The following is a 15,459-nucleotide window of genomic DNA, read 5'->3' on the forward strand; positions in this document are numbered from 1 at the left end:
CTACCCTGAAAATGACCCTGCCTAAATGACAGGGTCATTTTCAGGGTAGGCTTAAGTTATTAAGGCCGATGCACCTGAATATTAGGAGTATAAACGACAACAACCTGAAGATTCATTCCTTACCCACGAGGAGTATCTAAACCCCCATCCTGTCCTGTGACTGTCCAGGGGATTGAGGCCTTTTGTTTTGGGTTAAAGTTGTTAAGGGAAGGGCGTTAAGTGAAAATGCTACATACGTATATGTATGCCGTAGCATGCTTTCTGCAGGTGGGGCAGTTCTATCTAGCTCTCCTCCACTGGACTGCTCTGTATCAACCCTATGTCTTGTTTGCTGGCTCTGGATCACTTTTGGTGTCTTGAACCTGGTGCCATCCCTACTGAAGTTAATAGGTGTCTGATGGCTGGGCACAGTGGCTCATGCCTATAATCCCAGTGCTTTGGGAGGCCGAGGTGGGTGGATCGCCTGAGTTCAGGAGTTCAAGACCAACTTGGCCAACATGATGAAACCCTGTCTCTACTAAAAACACAAAAATTAGCCAGGTGTGGTGGCATGCTCCTTTTGTCTCAGGTACTCGGGAAGCTGAGGCAGGAGAATCGCTTGAACCCAAGAGGCGGAGGTTATAGTGAGCAGAGATAGTGCCACTGCACTCCAGCCTAGGTGACAAAGCGAGACTCTGTCTCAAAAAAAAAGAAAAAGAAAGAAAAAAGGCCAGGCATGGTGGCTCACACCTGTAATCCCAGCACTTTAGGAAGCTGAGGCAGGCAGATTACCTGAGGTCAGGAGTTCAAGACCAGCCTGGCCAATATGGTGAAACTCCATCTCTACTAAAAAAAAAAAAAAAAAGATACCCATGGTGGTGCATGCCTGTGATTCCAGCTACTTGGGAGGCTGAGGCAGGAGAATCACTTGAACTCAGGAGGCAGAGGTGGTGGTGAGCCGAGATTGTGCCATTGTTGCCCTCTAGCCTGGGCAACAAGGGCAAAACTGTCTCAAAAAAAAAAAAAATTAGGTGGGCTTGGTGGTGGGCGCCTGTAGTCCCAGGTACTCAGGAGGCTGAGGCAGAAGAATTGCTTGAATCTGGGAGGAGGAGGTTGGAGTGAGCTGAGATCATGCCAGTGCACTGGAGCCTGAGTGACAAGAGTGAAACTTGGTCTTAAAAAACACAAAAGGTCAGGTGTGCTACCTCACACTTGGGTGGGTAACAAGGTCAGGAGTTCAAGACCAGCCTGGCCAACATGGTGAAATCCCATCTCTACTAAAAAAAAAAAAAAAAAAAAAAAATTACCTCAGCATGGTGGCGGGTACCTGTAGTCCCAGCTGCTTGGGAGGCTGAGGCAGGAGAATCACTTCAACCAGGAGGCAGAGGTTGCAGTGAGCTGAGATCACACCACTACACTCCAGCCTGGGTGACAGCACTGGGCATGGTGGCTCACACCTGTAAGCCCAGCACTTTGGGAGGCTGAGGCAGGCAGATCACCTGAGGTCAAGAGTTTGAGACCAGCCTGGCCAACATGGTGAAGCCCCATCTCTACTAAAAAATACAAAAAGTTACCCGAGCATGGTGGCGTGCACTTGTATTCCCAGCTACTTGGGAGGCTGAGACACGAGAATCACTTGAACTCGGGAGGTAGAGGTTGCAGGTTGCAGTGAGCCGAGATTGCACTACTGCACTCCAGCCTGGGTAACAGAGTAAGACTGTCTCAAAAAAATAAAAATAAAAATAAAAAAATAGTGATTTGGTACAACAATGGCCCTCATTCCTTTCAGGATGCCTTTTGAATCCTCTTTGCTTTGGTGGTTGGATGAGCTGTGGGGCATCTGAGAACAAGTCAGGTTGATTGGTCTGCTTCAGGCAAGGCCAGTAGGAGTCTCTTGGAGCAACTTGGAAAACTCACCCATACTCAACTCTGCTGTCAGCCCTGGGAGTGGCCTTTCTCTTCTCTATTTTGTTTCGTTTTGTTTTGTTTGAGATGGAGTCTCACTCTGTCACCCAGGCTGGTGTGCAGTGGCGATATCTCGGCTCACTGTAGCCGCCGCCTCCCAGGTTCCAGCGATTCTCCTGCTTTTTTTTTTTTTTTTTTTGAGACGGAGTTTCGCTCTTGTTACCCAGGCTGGAGTGCAATGGCGCGATCTCGGCTCACCGCAACCTCCACCTCCTGGGTTCATGCAATTCTCCTGCCTCAGCATCCTCAGTAGCTGGGATTATAGGCATGCGCCACCATGCCCAGCTAATTTTTTGTATTTTTAGTAGAGACGGGGTTTCACCATGTTGACCAGGTTGGTCTCGATCTCTCGACCTTGTGATCCACCCACCTTGGCCTCCCAAAGTGCTGGGATTACAGGCTTGAGCCACCGCGCCCGGCCTGATTCTCCTGCTTTAACCTCCTGAGTAGCTGGGATTACAGGTGCCCACCACCACACCCAGCCAATTTTTGTATTTCAGTAGAGATGGGTTTTCACCATTTTGGCCAGGCTGGTCTCAAACTCTTGACCTTGTGATCTGCCTGCCTCGGCCTCCCAAAGTGCTGGGATTACAGGAGTGAGCCACCGCACCTGGCCTCTCTCCTCCATTCTGTAATTGAGGTTGAAGTCTTAACTGTACAGGTGCCAATCTCCTTTTAAAACATATAAAACATAAAACCAGCAGGCCTGGTGGCTCAGGCCTGTAATCCCAGCACTTTGGGAGGCTGAGATGGGCTGATCATGAGGTCAGGAGTTTGAGACCAGCCTGGCCAACATGGTAAAACCCCGTCTCTACTAAAAATACAAAAATTAGCTGGACGTGGTGGTGTGTGCCTGTAATCCCAGCTACTCGGGAGGCTGAGGCAGGAGAATTGCTTGAACACTGGAGGTGGAGGTTGTAGTGAGCTGAAATCATGCCACTGCAATCCAGCTTGTGAGACAGAGCAAGACTCTACTCAAAATAACAAGAACAACATATAAAACCTGACAATATGGGCAAACTAGAGAACAGAGTTGTGAATTTGCCTTTCCAAAAGGTTGGCTAACGGATTGCTTGAAAAGGGGCAGATCCCCAGGTGTGGCAGTACCATGGAAGTCACACCTAGGTTTTCTGGATATTGTGTCAAGGCTGATCCCTGCAAGACTTGGATCAGTCTACCCAAGAGCAGAGAAGAGGTGAGGGACACTACCCCTCCAGCTCCACATTGCTTGTCCTTAATGGGGTCTTCATATTCTGAGATACAACTTTAAAGCAGGGGGTCCCAGCTGAGACTATGAAGTCAGGAGAGCAGTTTCATTGGCTCTGCTTGCTGTATCAAGATTTACCATTTAGCCAGTAGACCTTTTCTAAGAGTATGCAATAAGGACTGAGCAAGAAAAAAGTTGGAGACTGCCTCTCCCCTCACAAAGTTGATGATCCAAGATTCTTCTCAGGAGTCAAAAAACTTGTCCAGGGAGACACTGCTGTTTATAATCACAGGCCTGCTTAGCCTAAAGCCTGGGCTGACCTCTGCATCAGTGGGGATGAGGTGCTCCTTGCTCTCAATCGCTCAGATCCCAGCAGCATTGAGCTTCTGGGTGTGTGCCAAGCCTGTATGGGAGGTGCTAGGGAGGATTTTAATTAATACTGGGTAATTACCAGGTGGTGTTTAAGCATCCCAAATGCCTTCAGGTTCCCAAACGTACAGCTACAGTCTTCCTGCCTGGGCCTGGAAAGGAGAGACGGGGACTCTGCTCTGTGCCCAGCGGGCCTTTGGTTAGCACGTAGGCTGTGGTCTGATATCCCAGGAAGGTCTCCATCTTTTTTAATTCCCTTCCGGTTTGGAAGGAGGAGGAGAGCAATTTGGGAAACAGCCTGGCCTCTGCAGTTCACCTATACCATCTCCACAGGGGCAAAGGATAACAATGCTTTGTGGTCTGCTCAACTTCATCAAGCAGTGTTGGCCTAGGGTCCAGTGTAGAGTGTGGGGAAAGGAGTGGGCAGACCTAGACCTGTGGACCCTGGTGAGAGTGCTCCAGGAGGAACGGGCACAGAGGTCTTTCCTGCTTTTGGCCTTACTTCCCTTTCTCACTGTACACACTTGGCTGAGTGAACTCTTTCAAATTTATTTTTCTGCCAGCGGCTCTCAAATTATGATCTCCCTGAAACGCCCACCTCCTACAAGGCCTTCCCCATTTGACATCTCAGAGACCTGTCAGACTCCTGAGTTATTCCATCACTCCACCTTGGCAGCCACGGTGGTCCTGACTCCACCAGGTCTTTGCTCTTGTTGTATGTTCAGATGGCTTTCCTTCAGATCTTCCCCTGGTCGGGTCCTGCTCAGGCCTCAGGGCCAGCTTGAATGTCATCCCCGAAAGTGAGCCCTGTCATAACAGCAGAACCACAGTGAAGTGCTCATATGTTTCTGCATCTCGCTGTGTCTCTGGTGCTAAGTGCCAGCAAACAGGAGGCTCTTGGTATCTATTGAAAGAATAATTTAAAGGTCTTCAGGACCAGGCGAGAGGCACTAATCGGTCCCCTTCATGGGTAGACCATTCATTACTTAATTCCCTGGATTCCCGCCGGGAGCAGGCAGCTGGAACCCTCCACTGCCTTGACCAGTCCGAGGGGCGGGCCGCCCAGTGGCGCAAGCGCACTGAGGGCCGGTGCTAGGCGGGGACGCGCACGCCCGCGGCCGCGTGCGTCACAACTAGGGTGCCCGCCCCGCTAGTCCAGCTCGCCTGCCCGTCGGTCCCCGCGGCGGCAGCGGCTGCCCAGTGACAGCGGCGGCGGTGCCAGGCCGGCCGTGGTAGTGTAGGGTTGCACCGCCCGGAAACGCAGAGCCGACCAAAGAGCGGCGCGACGCGAGGAAGGCCGCGCTTGGGCCGCGCGCGAAGAGACCTCGCGGGCGGGGAGCAAAAGGCCGACGTGAGTGAGCGCGGAGACAGTGGCCGCAGGCGGCCCAACCCGTCCGTCCCCTCGGCCGCCGCCGGCATGAGCCACATCCAGATCCCTCCGGGGCTCACTGAGCTGCTGCAGGGCTACACCGTGGAGGTGCTGCGACAGCAGCCGCCTGACCTCGTCGAATTCGCAGTGGACTACTTCACCCGGCTGCGCGAGGCCCGCGCCCATGCCTCAGTCCTGCCCGCCGCCACCCCACGCCAGAGCCCCGGCCACACCACGCCAGAACCCGGCCCGGACCACGTCGCCGACGCCAACGGGGACAGCGAGTCGGAGGAGGACGAGGACTTGGAAGGTAGGCTGTGGGCGGGGCCCTGGGGAATGGTGCAGGAGATCTCCAGAGGTCTAGAGGGGTGGCGGGGGGCGGGTTGTCGCGCTGGGGGCCAGCCGACTGCGGGCTGGGACTGGGAGCTTCCAGCGTTTCTCTGAGACACCGGCGTGAGCCCGCGTGCGCCACTTCCAAACCGAGCTCCGCGGTTCTGCGAGCCCTGGAACGTACAGAGTCAGATTCAGTCTTGAAGGAAACGTGTGCGTTGTCGGCCCTGCCGGAGGATCCCTCGTCTTGGCTTGAGACCCATCACCAGGTTTGGCTTCGAAGACAAGAGCATTCACATCCAGTAATTCGTGTTTAATTGATAGGAAGTAAGTTTGTTTGGAAATAATTCATTTTTTTGAAAAGTTACTGTGAAAACTTTTAAACATAGACAAAAGAGGAAAGGTGAGATAAATCCCTATATGCCATCACCTACATTTAACAGTTGTATTTGTCACAAAGTTTCATCTATACCTTATTTTCTTTCTTTGTCAAAGTGCATTAAAGCAAATCTCTCAGGTCATTTCACCTCTGCTTACTTGAGTATGTATTTCTTAAAACATGGTACTTGGGAAATTCCTATTTTAAAAATTTTGGCCAAAATGATTGAATCAAATTTGGTGAGAGTGAATAATTATCTTGCTGGCCGGGGCAGTGGGGCCCTGTAGTCCTAGCTACTCTGAAGGCTGGGGAGGAGATATCCCTTCAGTCCAAGAGTTGGAGACCAGCTTGGGCAAAATAGACACCCTACTCCATTTTAAAAAAGGAAAAACCTGGCCAGGTGTGATGGCTTACTCCTGTAATCCCAGCACTTTGGGAGGCCGAGGCTGGTGGATTACCTGAGGTCAGGAGTTTGAGACCAGCCTGACTAACATGGCGAAACCCTGTCTCTACTAAAAATACAAAAATAAGCTGGGTGTGGTGGCGGTCACCTGTAATCCCAGCTACTGAGGAGGCTGAGGCAGGGAGAATCGCTTGAACCCAGGAGGCGGAGGTTACCGTGAGATGAAATCACGCCATTGCACTCCAGCCTGGGCGATAGAGCAAGACTCTCAGAAAAAAAAAAAAAAAAGGAAAAACCCAATAACTATTTTCTTGTTTACTCTGGGTTGTAGCTTTAAAGCAAAGGATCCCAGCTGAGACTGTGAGGTCAGGAGAGCAGCTTCATTGGCTCTGCTTGCTGTGTCAAGATTTATCATTTAGTAATAGTAAACCTTCTTCAAGAGTATGCAGTAAGAACTGAGCAGGAAACAAGTTGAGAGACTGTCCCTCTCCTCACAAAGTTGGTGATCCAAGATCATCACACTTTTTTTTTAAAGATAGGATCTCAAAAAAAAAAGTATCTCGCTCTGTTACCCAGATTGCAGCGTAGCAATGCAATCAGGGCTCAGTGTCAAGATTTATCATTTAGTAATGGTCAGTAAACCTCCAAGAGTATGCAATCAGGACTGAGTAGGAAACAAGTTGGAAAGTTTCCCTCCCCTCACAAAACTGATGATCCAAGATCATCACACCTATTTTTTTTTAAAGACAGGATCTCTCTCTGTCACCTGGGCTGGAGTGTAGTGGCACAATCAGGGTTCACTGCAGCCCCAACCTCCTAAGCTCAAGGTATTCTACCACTTCGGCCTATCAAGTAGTGGGGACTATAGGTATGTGCCACTACAAAGTACTTGGCCTCCCAAAGTGCTGGGATTATAGGCAAGAGCTACTGCTCCTGGCCAAAATAACACTTTCTACATCTGATCTAAGCAAGGGTGTTAAGAGACAGTTACAGTTTCCTTGGTTTCTTCAACATACACTTTGTCAATTTAAGAGTAGAATTAGCCTACTTTTGAACAACTAAAATTTAACAAAACAATGACACGATTTGAGAGGCCAAGTTAGAATCTTAGTGTTATTAGATCACACACACAAAACTAGTTCTGAGTTTTATCTGGTCTGGCCCAGTATTCAAGTTCACGGCTGGCTGACAAGGAGTTAATTAACGGTCATTGCTGTGGGAGGTTACAAGCTTCAGTCCACTGGACAATCTCCCTAAAGGTATTCAGGCTAAAAGAGTAACAGCTGTGCTTCTGGGTTTCCCTTGATTTATTGCCCATTACATCATGGGTTTTTGGGAAATTAGAAATTAGTTTCTAAATTCTGCCACTGAGTTTGCTTTGTGGTCTTGGACAACTTGTCAAACCTGTTTGATCTTAGATTTTCTTATCTTCAAAATGAGGACAGTGACAACAATCTCCTAGGGATAAATGTGTTTTTAAAAGCTTTATTTCAGGAGTGAATTCTAGGTTTGTTTCACTGTCATCTCTATAAATCACAAAGCAGTAACCTGCTTTGAGACAATTTTTATTTACACAACACTTTAGGATTTTCGAAATTAGCCTCAACTGAGTAAAACAATTTACAGATTTTTGTATTCATTCTTTGTCATCTTTGATATTCAAAATTGAGTTGACTTAAAATCGTTGTACTCTATTTTATTGGTATTTAAGTATTTTTGGTGTGTCAAGTGGTGAAATCACTAGACCTTGTAGTAATTACAGAAATCACTACAAGGTGGATTTCTATTTATAAATAATAGATGAAAAATACATTGCATACAATGAGATACCACTTCATACCTGTTAGGATGGCTGGTTTTATAAACAGAATAGCCACACCATAGAGAGTTTGGAACCCTTGTGTATTTCTCATGGGAATATAAAATGCTCCAGCTGTTGTGGAAAACAGTTCGGTGGTTCCTCAAAAAGTAGTTAAACATAAAATTATCATAGGTAGAACAATTTCACTCCTAGATATATACCCAAAATAATTTAAAGCAGGGAGTTAAATAGATACTTACATTCCATTATTTATAGTAGTCAAAAGGTGAAAACATGGCACATGCCTGTAATCCCAACACTTTGAGAGGCTGAGGTGGGTGGATCACCTGAGGTCAGGAGTTTGGGCCGGGCACGGTGGCTCAAGCCTGTAATCCCAGCACTTTGGGAGGCCGAGGCGGGTGGATCATGAGGTCAAGAGATTGAGACCATCCAGGTCAACATGGTGAAACCCCGTCTCTACTAAAAATACAAAAAATTAGCTGGGCATGGTGGCGCATGCCTGTAATCCCAGCTACTCAGGAGGCTGAGGCAGGAGAATTGCCTGAACCCAGGAGGCGGAGGTTGCAGTGAGCCGAGATCGCGCCATTGCACTCCAGCCTGGGTAACAAGAGCGAAACTCCGTCTCAAAAAAAAAAAAAAAGAGTTTGAGACCAGCCTAACATGGTGAAATCCTGTCTCTACTAAAAAGAGAAAAAATTAGCTTGATATGATGGTGAGTGCCTGAAATCCCAGCTACTGGGAGGCTGAGTCAGGAGAATTGTTTGAACCTGGGAGGCAGAGGTTGCAGTAAGCCAAGATCAGTCCATTGCACTCTAGTCTGGGCTACATGAGTGAAACTCTGTCTCAAAAAAAAAAAAAAAAAAAAAAAAAGCTAAAAATAAACCAGGTATCCATCAATAAATGAATGAACAAAATATGGTATATACATACAGTAAAATATTCTCCATCCTTTTTGTTTTTTTTTCTTTGTCACTCTGTCACCCAGGCTGGGGTGCAGTGGTGTGATCCCTACTTACTGCAACCTCCACCTCCTGGGTTCAGCAGTTCTCCTGCTTCAGCTTCTTTTTTTTTTTTTTTTTTTTGTGAGACCGGCCGCTTCAGCTTCTTAAGTAGCTGGGATTACAGGTGCATGCCACCACGCCTGGCCAGGTTTCGTATTTTTAGTAGAGATGGGGTTTCACCATGTTGGTCAGGCTAGTCTCGAACTCCTGACCTCAAGTGGTCCATCCGCCTTGGCCTTCCAAAGTGCTGGGGTTACAGGTGTGAACCACCTGCCTGGCCTCAACCATAACAAATTTTAGAACATTTTTCCTCACCCCAAAAAGAAGTCCCATACATTGTATTTTATATTTTTATTTCTATTTATTTATTTTTTTTGACACAGAGTTTCACTCTTGTTACCCAGGCTGGAGTGCAATGGCGCGATCTCGGCTCACCGCAACCTCCACCTCCTGGGTTCAGGCAATTCTCCTGCCTCAGCCTCCTGAGTAGCTGGGATTACAGGCACGTGCCACCATGCCCAGCTAATTTTTTGTATTTTTAGTAGAGACGGGGTTTCACCATGTTGACCAGGATGGTCTCGATCTCTCGACCTCGTGATCCACCCGCCTCGGCCTCCCAAAGTGCTGGGATTACAAGCTTGAGCCACTGCGCCCGGCCTTTTTGAAAGATTTTTTTTTTTTTGAAACAGAGTTTTGCTCTTGTTACCCAGGCTGGAGTGCAATGGCACGATCTCGGCTCACCGCAACCTCTGCCTCCTGGGTTCAGGCAATTCTCCTGCCTCAGCCTCCTGAGTAGCTGGGATTACAGGCATGCGCCACCATGTCCAGCTGATTTTTTGTATTTTTAGTAGAGACGGGGTTTCACCATGTTGACCAGGATGGTCTCGATCTCTTGACCTTGTGATCCACCCCCCTCAGCCTCCCAAAGTGCCGGGATTACAGGCTTGAGCCACCGCGCCTGGCATGTTTTTATTTTTTAGATGGAATCTCTCTCCATTGCTCTGGCTGGAGTGCAGTGGTGCAGTCTTGGCTCACTGCACCCTCTACGTCATGGGTTCAAGCAGTTCTCTGCCTCAGACTCCTGAGTAGCTGGGATTACAGGCGTGTGCTACTATGCCTGGCTAATTTTGTATTTTTTAGGAAAGACAGGGTTTCATCATGTTGGCCAGGCTGGTCTTGAACTCCTGACCTCAGGTGATCTACCCACCTGGGCCTCCCAAAGTGCTGGGATGACAGTCATGAGCCGTCGCACCCGACCAAGAATGTCATCTTTTTAAAACATCAATCTGTTCATCATTAAAATAGATAAATAAAATAAGGTACATGTATTAACTGATTCAGCAGCCAGAGATCTGTCTGCTTTGGCCTCCCAAAGTGCTGAGATTACAGGTGTAAGCCACTGTACCTAGCCCCCATATACTTTAGTCATTACCCCACCACCACCCTCATTTCCCTCATCTTCAGGAAACTTCTAATCTACTTTTGTCTCTGCTGTTTGCCTCTTCTGGACATTTCATATAAATGGAATCATATAATATGTGGTCTTTTGCCGCTGGCACTTAGCTTGATGTTCTCAAGATTCATCCATGTTATAAGCATATATCAATACTTCATTTCATTTTTTTTTCCTTTTTTCCACTTGTTCTAAACTTCTTTTTTTTTTTTTAATTGCCAAATACTATTCCGTTGTCTGGAAATACTATTCATTTCTAGATACACCATTTGTTTGTCTATTCGTCAATTGATGGACATATAGATTGTTTCTGCTCTTTGAATACTATGAATAATGCTGCCATGAACATTTCTGTGTACAAGTTCTATGTGGACCTATGTTTTCATTTCACATAGGAGTAGAATTGTTGTTTAACCTTTTGAGGAATTGCCAGCCTGTTTTTCAAAATGACTGAACCATTTTACATTCCAACCAGCAGTGTTTTGAGTGTTCTAATTCCTCTACATCTCTATCAAAACTTACCTGTCTTCTAAAATTATTATAGCCAAACTATTGGTGTGAAGTAGTATCTCACTGTGGTTTTGATTTGCATTTCTCTAATGACTAATGATGTTGAGTGAGCGTCTTTCCATGTGTTTGTCATTTGCATTTCTTCTTCTTTTTTTAAATTTATTTGTTAAGATAGGATTGTCACCCTGTTGCCCAGGTCAGAGTATATTGGCACAATCATAGGTCACTACAGTCTTGAACTCCTGTGCTCATCTTCCCACCTCAGCCTCCTAAGTAGCTGGGATAATAGGCATGTGCTACCATACCTGGCTAATTTTTATTTTTACTACTATTATTTTTGAGACAGAGTCTCTCACCCAGGCTGGAGTAGAGTGGTGCAGTCACAGCTCACTGCAGTCTCACCCTTATAGGCTTAGGTGATCCTCTCACCTTAGTCTCCCAAGTAGCTGAGACTACAGGCATACCTGGCTAATTTTTGTATTTTTTGTAGAGATTGGGTTTCACCATATTGCCAAGACTGGTCTTGAACTCCCAAGCTCAAGTGATCCGCTACCTTGTCTCCCAAAGTGCTGGGATTACAGACGTGAGCCATTGTGCCTGGCCTCTGGCTAATTAAAAAAAAATTTTTTTTTTTTTTTTTTTTTTTTGGTAGAGATTGGGTCTCACTGTGTTGCCAGGGCTGGTCATAAACTCCTGGCCTCAAGCAGTCCTCCTGCATTGACTTCCCAAAGTGTTGGGATTGTAGGCATGAGCCACTGTGTCCAGCCTTTTCACTTTTTTGATGTCCTTTGAAGCACATTTTTAATTCTGATGAAATCCAGTGTGTCTTTTTTCTTTTCTTGTTTATGCTATAGGTGTCATATTTAGGAAACCATTGCCAAATCCAAGGTCATGAAAGGTCTGTTTTTCTTCTATAAGTTTATAGCTTTCTCTTTTACATTTAAGTCTTTGGTATACTTTGAGTTTATACACACACACACACACACACACACATACATATATATATGTATATATATATATATATATGGTATGAAGTACTTTATTCTTTTACATATAAATATTCAGTTGTGTCAGCACCACTTGTTGAAGAGACTTTTATTTCCTCACTTAATTGTCTTGGTGTTCTTGTTGAAAATTAATTGTTATGCATGGACTCAGCAACATGGGGGAAAAAAGAGAAAATGGATTCACTGTAACTGTGAGTCTGTTTCTAGACTCAGTTCTACTCCATTGATTTATATTTCTGACTGTACGGTAATACCACACTGTCTTGATTACTATAGATAGCTCTGTATTAGGTTTGGGATCAGGAAGTATGAATTCTGCAAGTTCATTCTTTTTTAGAATTGTTTTGGCTATTTTGGGTCCCTTGAATTTTTTCTGTTTTGAGACCGAGTCTTGCTTTGTCACCAAGGCTACAGTGCAGTGGCATGATCTTGGCTCACTGCAGCCTCTGCCTTCCAGGTTCAAGTAATTCTCCTGCCTCAGCCTCCAGGCGTGAGCCACCATACCTGGCCATTTTTTTTAGTAGAGAAGAGGTTTCACCATGATGGCCAGGCTAGTCTCAAACTCCCAGTCTCAAAAGTGATCTGCTAGGCCAGGCTTGGTGGCCCACGCCTACAATCCCAGCACTTTGGGAGGCCGAGGAAGGCAGATCACTTGAGATCAGAAGTTTGAGACCAGCCTGGCCAACATCATGGTGAAACCCCGTCTCTACTAAAAATACAAAAGTGTGCCAGGTGTGGTGGCACATACTGGTAGTCCTAGCAACTCAGGAGGCTGAGGTGGGAAGATGGCTTGAACCCAGGAAGTGGAGGCTGCAGTGACCTGAGATTGTGCCACTGCACTCTAGCCTGGGGGACAGAACAAAATCTCAAAAAAAAAAAAGTGATCCTCCTGCCTCAGTCTCTCAAAGTGCTAGGAATTTGTGAGCTACTGTGCCCTGCCCCCATTTGTATATATTCTTTATAGAAAAGTCTATTCAAGTCCTTTGTCTATTTTTTATTAGGTTATTTGTCTTTTTGTTGTTATAAGAGTTCTTGTCTGGAAACTAGTTCCTTATCTGATATGTGATTTGCAAATATTTCCTCCCATTTTGTGAATTGTCTTTTCACCTTCTTTTTTTTTTTTTCTTGAGATAGGTTCTAACTCTGTTGCCCAGGCTAGAGTGCAGCGATGATTGTGGCTTACTGCAGCCTTGACCCCTTGGACTCAAGTAATCCTTCCGCCTCATCCTCCCAAGTAATTGGGACTACAGGCATGCACCATGACGCCTGGCTAGTTTTTGTAAAGGTGGAGTTTTGTTATGTTTCCCAGGCTGGTCTTGAACTCCTGGGCTCAAGCGATCCATCTGCCTCAGCCTCCCAGAGTGCTGGGATTACAGGAGTAAACGACTGTGCCTAGCCTTCTTTTTTTTTTTTTTTTTTTTTAATTTAAGAGACGGGTTTCACCTTGTTGGTCAGGGTGGTTTTAAACTCCTGACCTCAGGCAATCCACCCACCTCGGCCTCCCACTGCACCCAGCCCTTTTCACAGGCTGGAGTGCAATGGCATGATCTCGGCTCACTGCAACCTCCGCCTCTTGGGTTCAAGCAATTCTTCTCCCTCAGCCTCCTGAGTAGCTGGGATTACAGGCACGTGCTGCCATGCCCATCTAATTTTTTGTATTTTTAGTAGACGGGGTTTCACCATGTTGACCAGGATGGTCTCGATCTCTTGACCTCGTGATCTACCCGTCTCGGCCTCCCAAAGTGCTGGGATTACAGGCCTGAGCCACCACGCCTGGCCTTCACATTCCTTTTTTTTTTTTTTTTTTTTTTTACATTTTTAAAATTTTTTATTTGTTTTTATTTTTTAAAAAGACAGGGTTTTACCATGTTGGTCTAACTGGTCTTGAACTCCTGACCTCGGGTGATCTGCCTGCCTTGGCCTCCAAAGTGCTTGGATTACAGGTGTGGGCCACCACACCCAGCCCTTTTCACATTCTTAAAGCATAAAAGTTTTTTGGCTGAGTGTGGTCACTCACGCCTGTAATCTCAGCACTTTGGGAGGTGGGTGGATTATGAGGTCAAGAGATTAAGACCATCCTGGCCAACATGCTGAAACTCCATCTCTACTAAAAATACAAAAATTAGCTGGGTGTGGTGGCGTGGGCCTGTGGTCCTAGCTACTTGGGAGACTGAGGCAAGAGAATCGCTTGAACCCGGAAGGCAGAAGTTGCGGTGAGCAGAGATCTCACCACTGCACTTCAGCCTGGTGACAGAGGGAGCTCCCCACAAAAAAAAGTTATTAAAATTTTTACAAAGTACAATTTATCTCTTTTTTTTCTTTTTTTTTGAGATGGAGTCCCCTCTGTCACTCAGGCTGAAGTGCAGTGGCATGATCTCTACTCACTGCAAACTCCGCCTCCAGGTTTCAGGCGATTCTCTTGCCTCAGCCTCCTGAGTAGCTGGGACCACAGGCATGTGCCACCACACTCGGCCAATTTTTTTTTTTTTTTTGTATTTTTAGTAGACATGGGATTTCACCATGTTGATCAGGCTGGTCTTGAATTCCTAACATCAGGTAATCTGCCCACCTTGGCCTCCCAAAATGCTAGGATTACAGGTGTGAGCCACCATGCCCAGCCCTCTTTTTTTCTTTGTTACTGTTTTTTTTTTTCCCCTTGTTGCTGTGCTTTAGGTGTTAGATACCTGAAATTCAGTCTGATTTATGCCCCTATCTCACAGTAGAGCTACTCTCCGCCTTTGCTTAGTTCACACTGAAGAGGTATGAAGAGGTGTGAGAATGTGGGATTGCTGCTCTGTATGGACCCTTCCCTCCATTTGTGTAGTTAAAAATGTATGCAGCCTATTTTTCCTCTCTTTCTGAGCTTTTACTGCTTGATGGCAGTAAACTTTTGACCGTTTTGCCCTTTTGTAAAGTGGCTATGAGAGTGGGGCTGGGTGGAATAAACAATTTTCTTTCTGTTTTTTTTTTTTTTTTTTTTTTTTTTTTGAGATGGAGTCTTGCTCTGTTGCCCAGGCTGGAGTGCAGTGGTGCGATCTCGGCTCATTACAACCTCTGCCTCCCGGGTTCCAGCAGTTCTCCTGCCTCAGCCTCCCAGGTAGCTGGGATCACAGGCGCATGCCATCATGCCTGGCTAGTTTTTGCATTTTTAGTAGAGACGGGCTTTTGCCATGTTGACCAGGCTGGTCTTGAACTCCTGACCTCAGGTAATCCACCCTCCTCGGCCTCCCAAAGTGCTGGGATTATAGGTGTGAGCTACCATGCCAGGCTGGAGGAAACATTTTTTTTTTTTTTTGAGACGAAATCTTGCTCCTTGCTCTTGTCACCCAGGCTGGAGTGCAATGGTGCAATCTTGGCTCACTACAACATCTGCCTGCCTCCCGGGTTCTTCAAGCAATTCTCCTGCCTCAGCCTCCTGAGTAGCTGGGATTATAGCCATGGGCCATTATGCCCGGCTAATTTTTTGTATTTTTTTTTAGTAGAGATGGGGTTTCACCATGCTGGCTAGGCTGGTCTCGAACTCCAGACCTTGTGATCTGCCCACCTCAGCCTCCCAAAGTGCTGGGATTGCTAGTGTGAGCCACTGTGCCCAGCCAAAAAAAAAAAAAAAAAAAAAAACTTTTTGTAATAATTTAGATGGTGTACTTTCAGGAACAATTGTAGGT

At 46.4% G+C, this 15,459-nt stretch overlaps 1 protein-coding gene across 2 annotated transcripts in view; it reads left to right on the top strand.

Annotated features, from left to right (window-relative positions):
• The first annotated feature begins 4,637 nt into the window (after nt 1-4,637).
• Nucleotides 4,638-15,459, top strand: part of PRKAR2A (protein kinase cAMP-dependent type II regulatory subunit alpha) — a 97,137-nt gene continuing 86,315 nt past the window's right edge. For both annotated transcript variants that reach the window (XM_039477599.2, XM_074403894.1), the window contains exon 1: nt 4,638-5,199. In XM_039477599.2, coding sequence (XP_039333533.1) covers nt 4,938-5,199 — 262 coding nt within the window. In that variant the 5' untranslated portion in view covers nt 4,638-4,937. The remainder of the gene's footprint in view (nt 5,200-15,459) is intronic.

The sequence above is a fragment of the Saimiri boliviensis genome, chromosome 8 (assembly GCF_048565385.1).
Source record: "Saimiri boliviensis isolate mSaiBol1 chromosome 8, mSaiBol1.pri, whole genome shotgun sequence".
NCBI classification, from domain to species: domain Eukaryota; kingdom Metazoa; phylum Chordata; class Mammalia; order Primates; family Cebidae; genus Saimiri; species Saimiri boliviensis.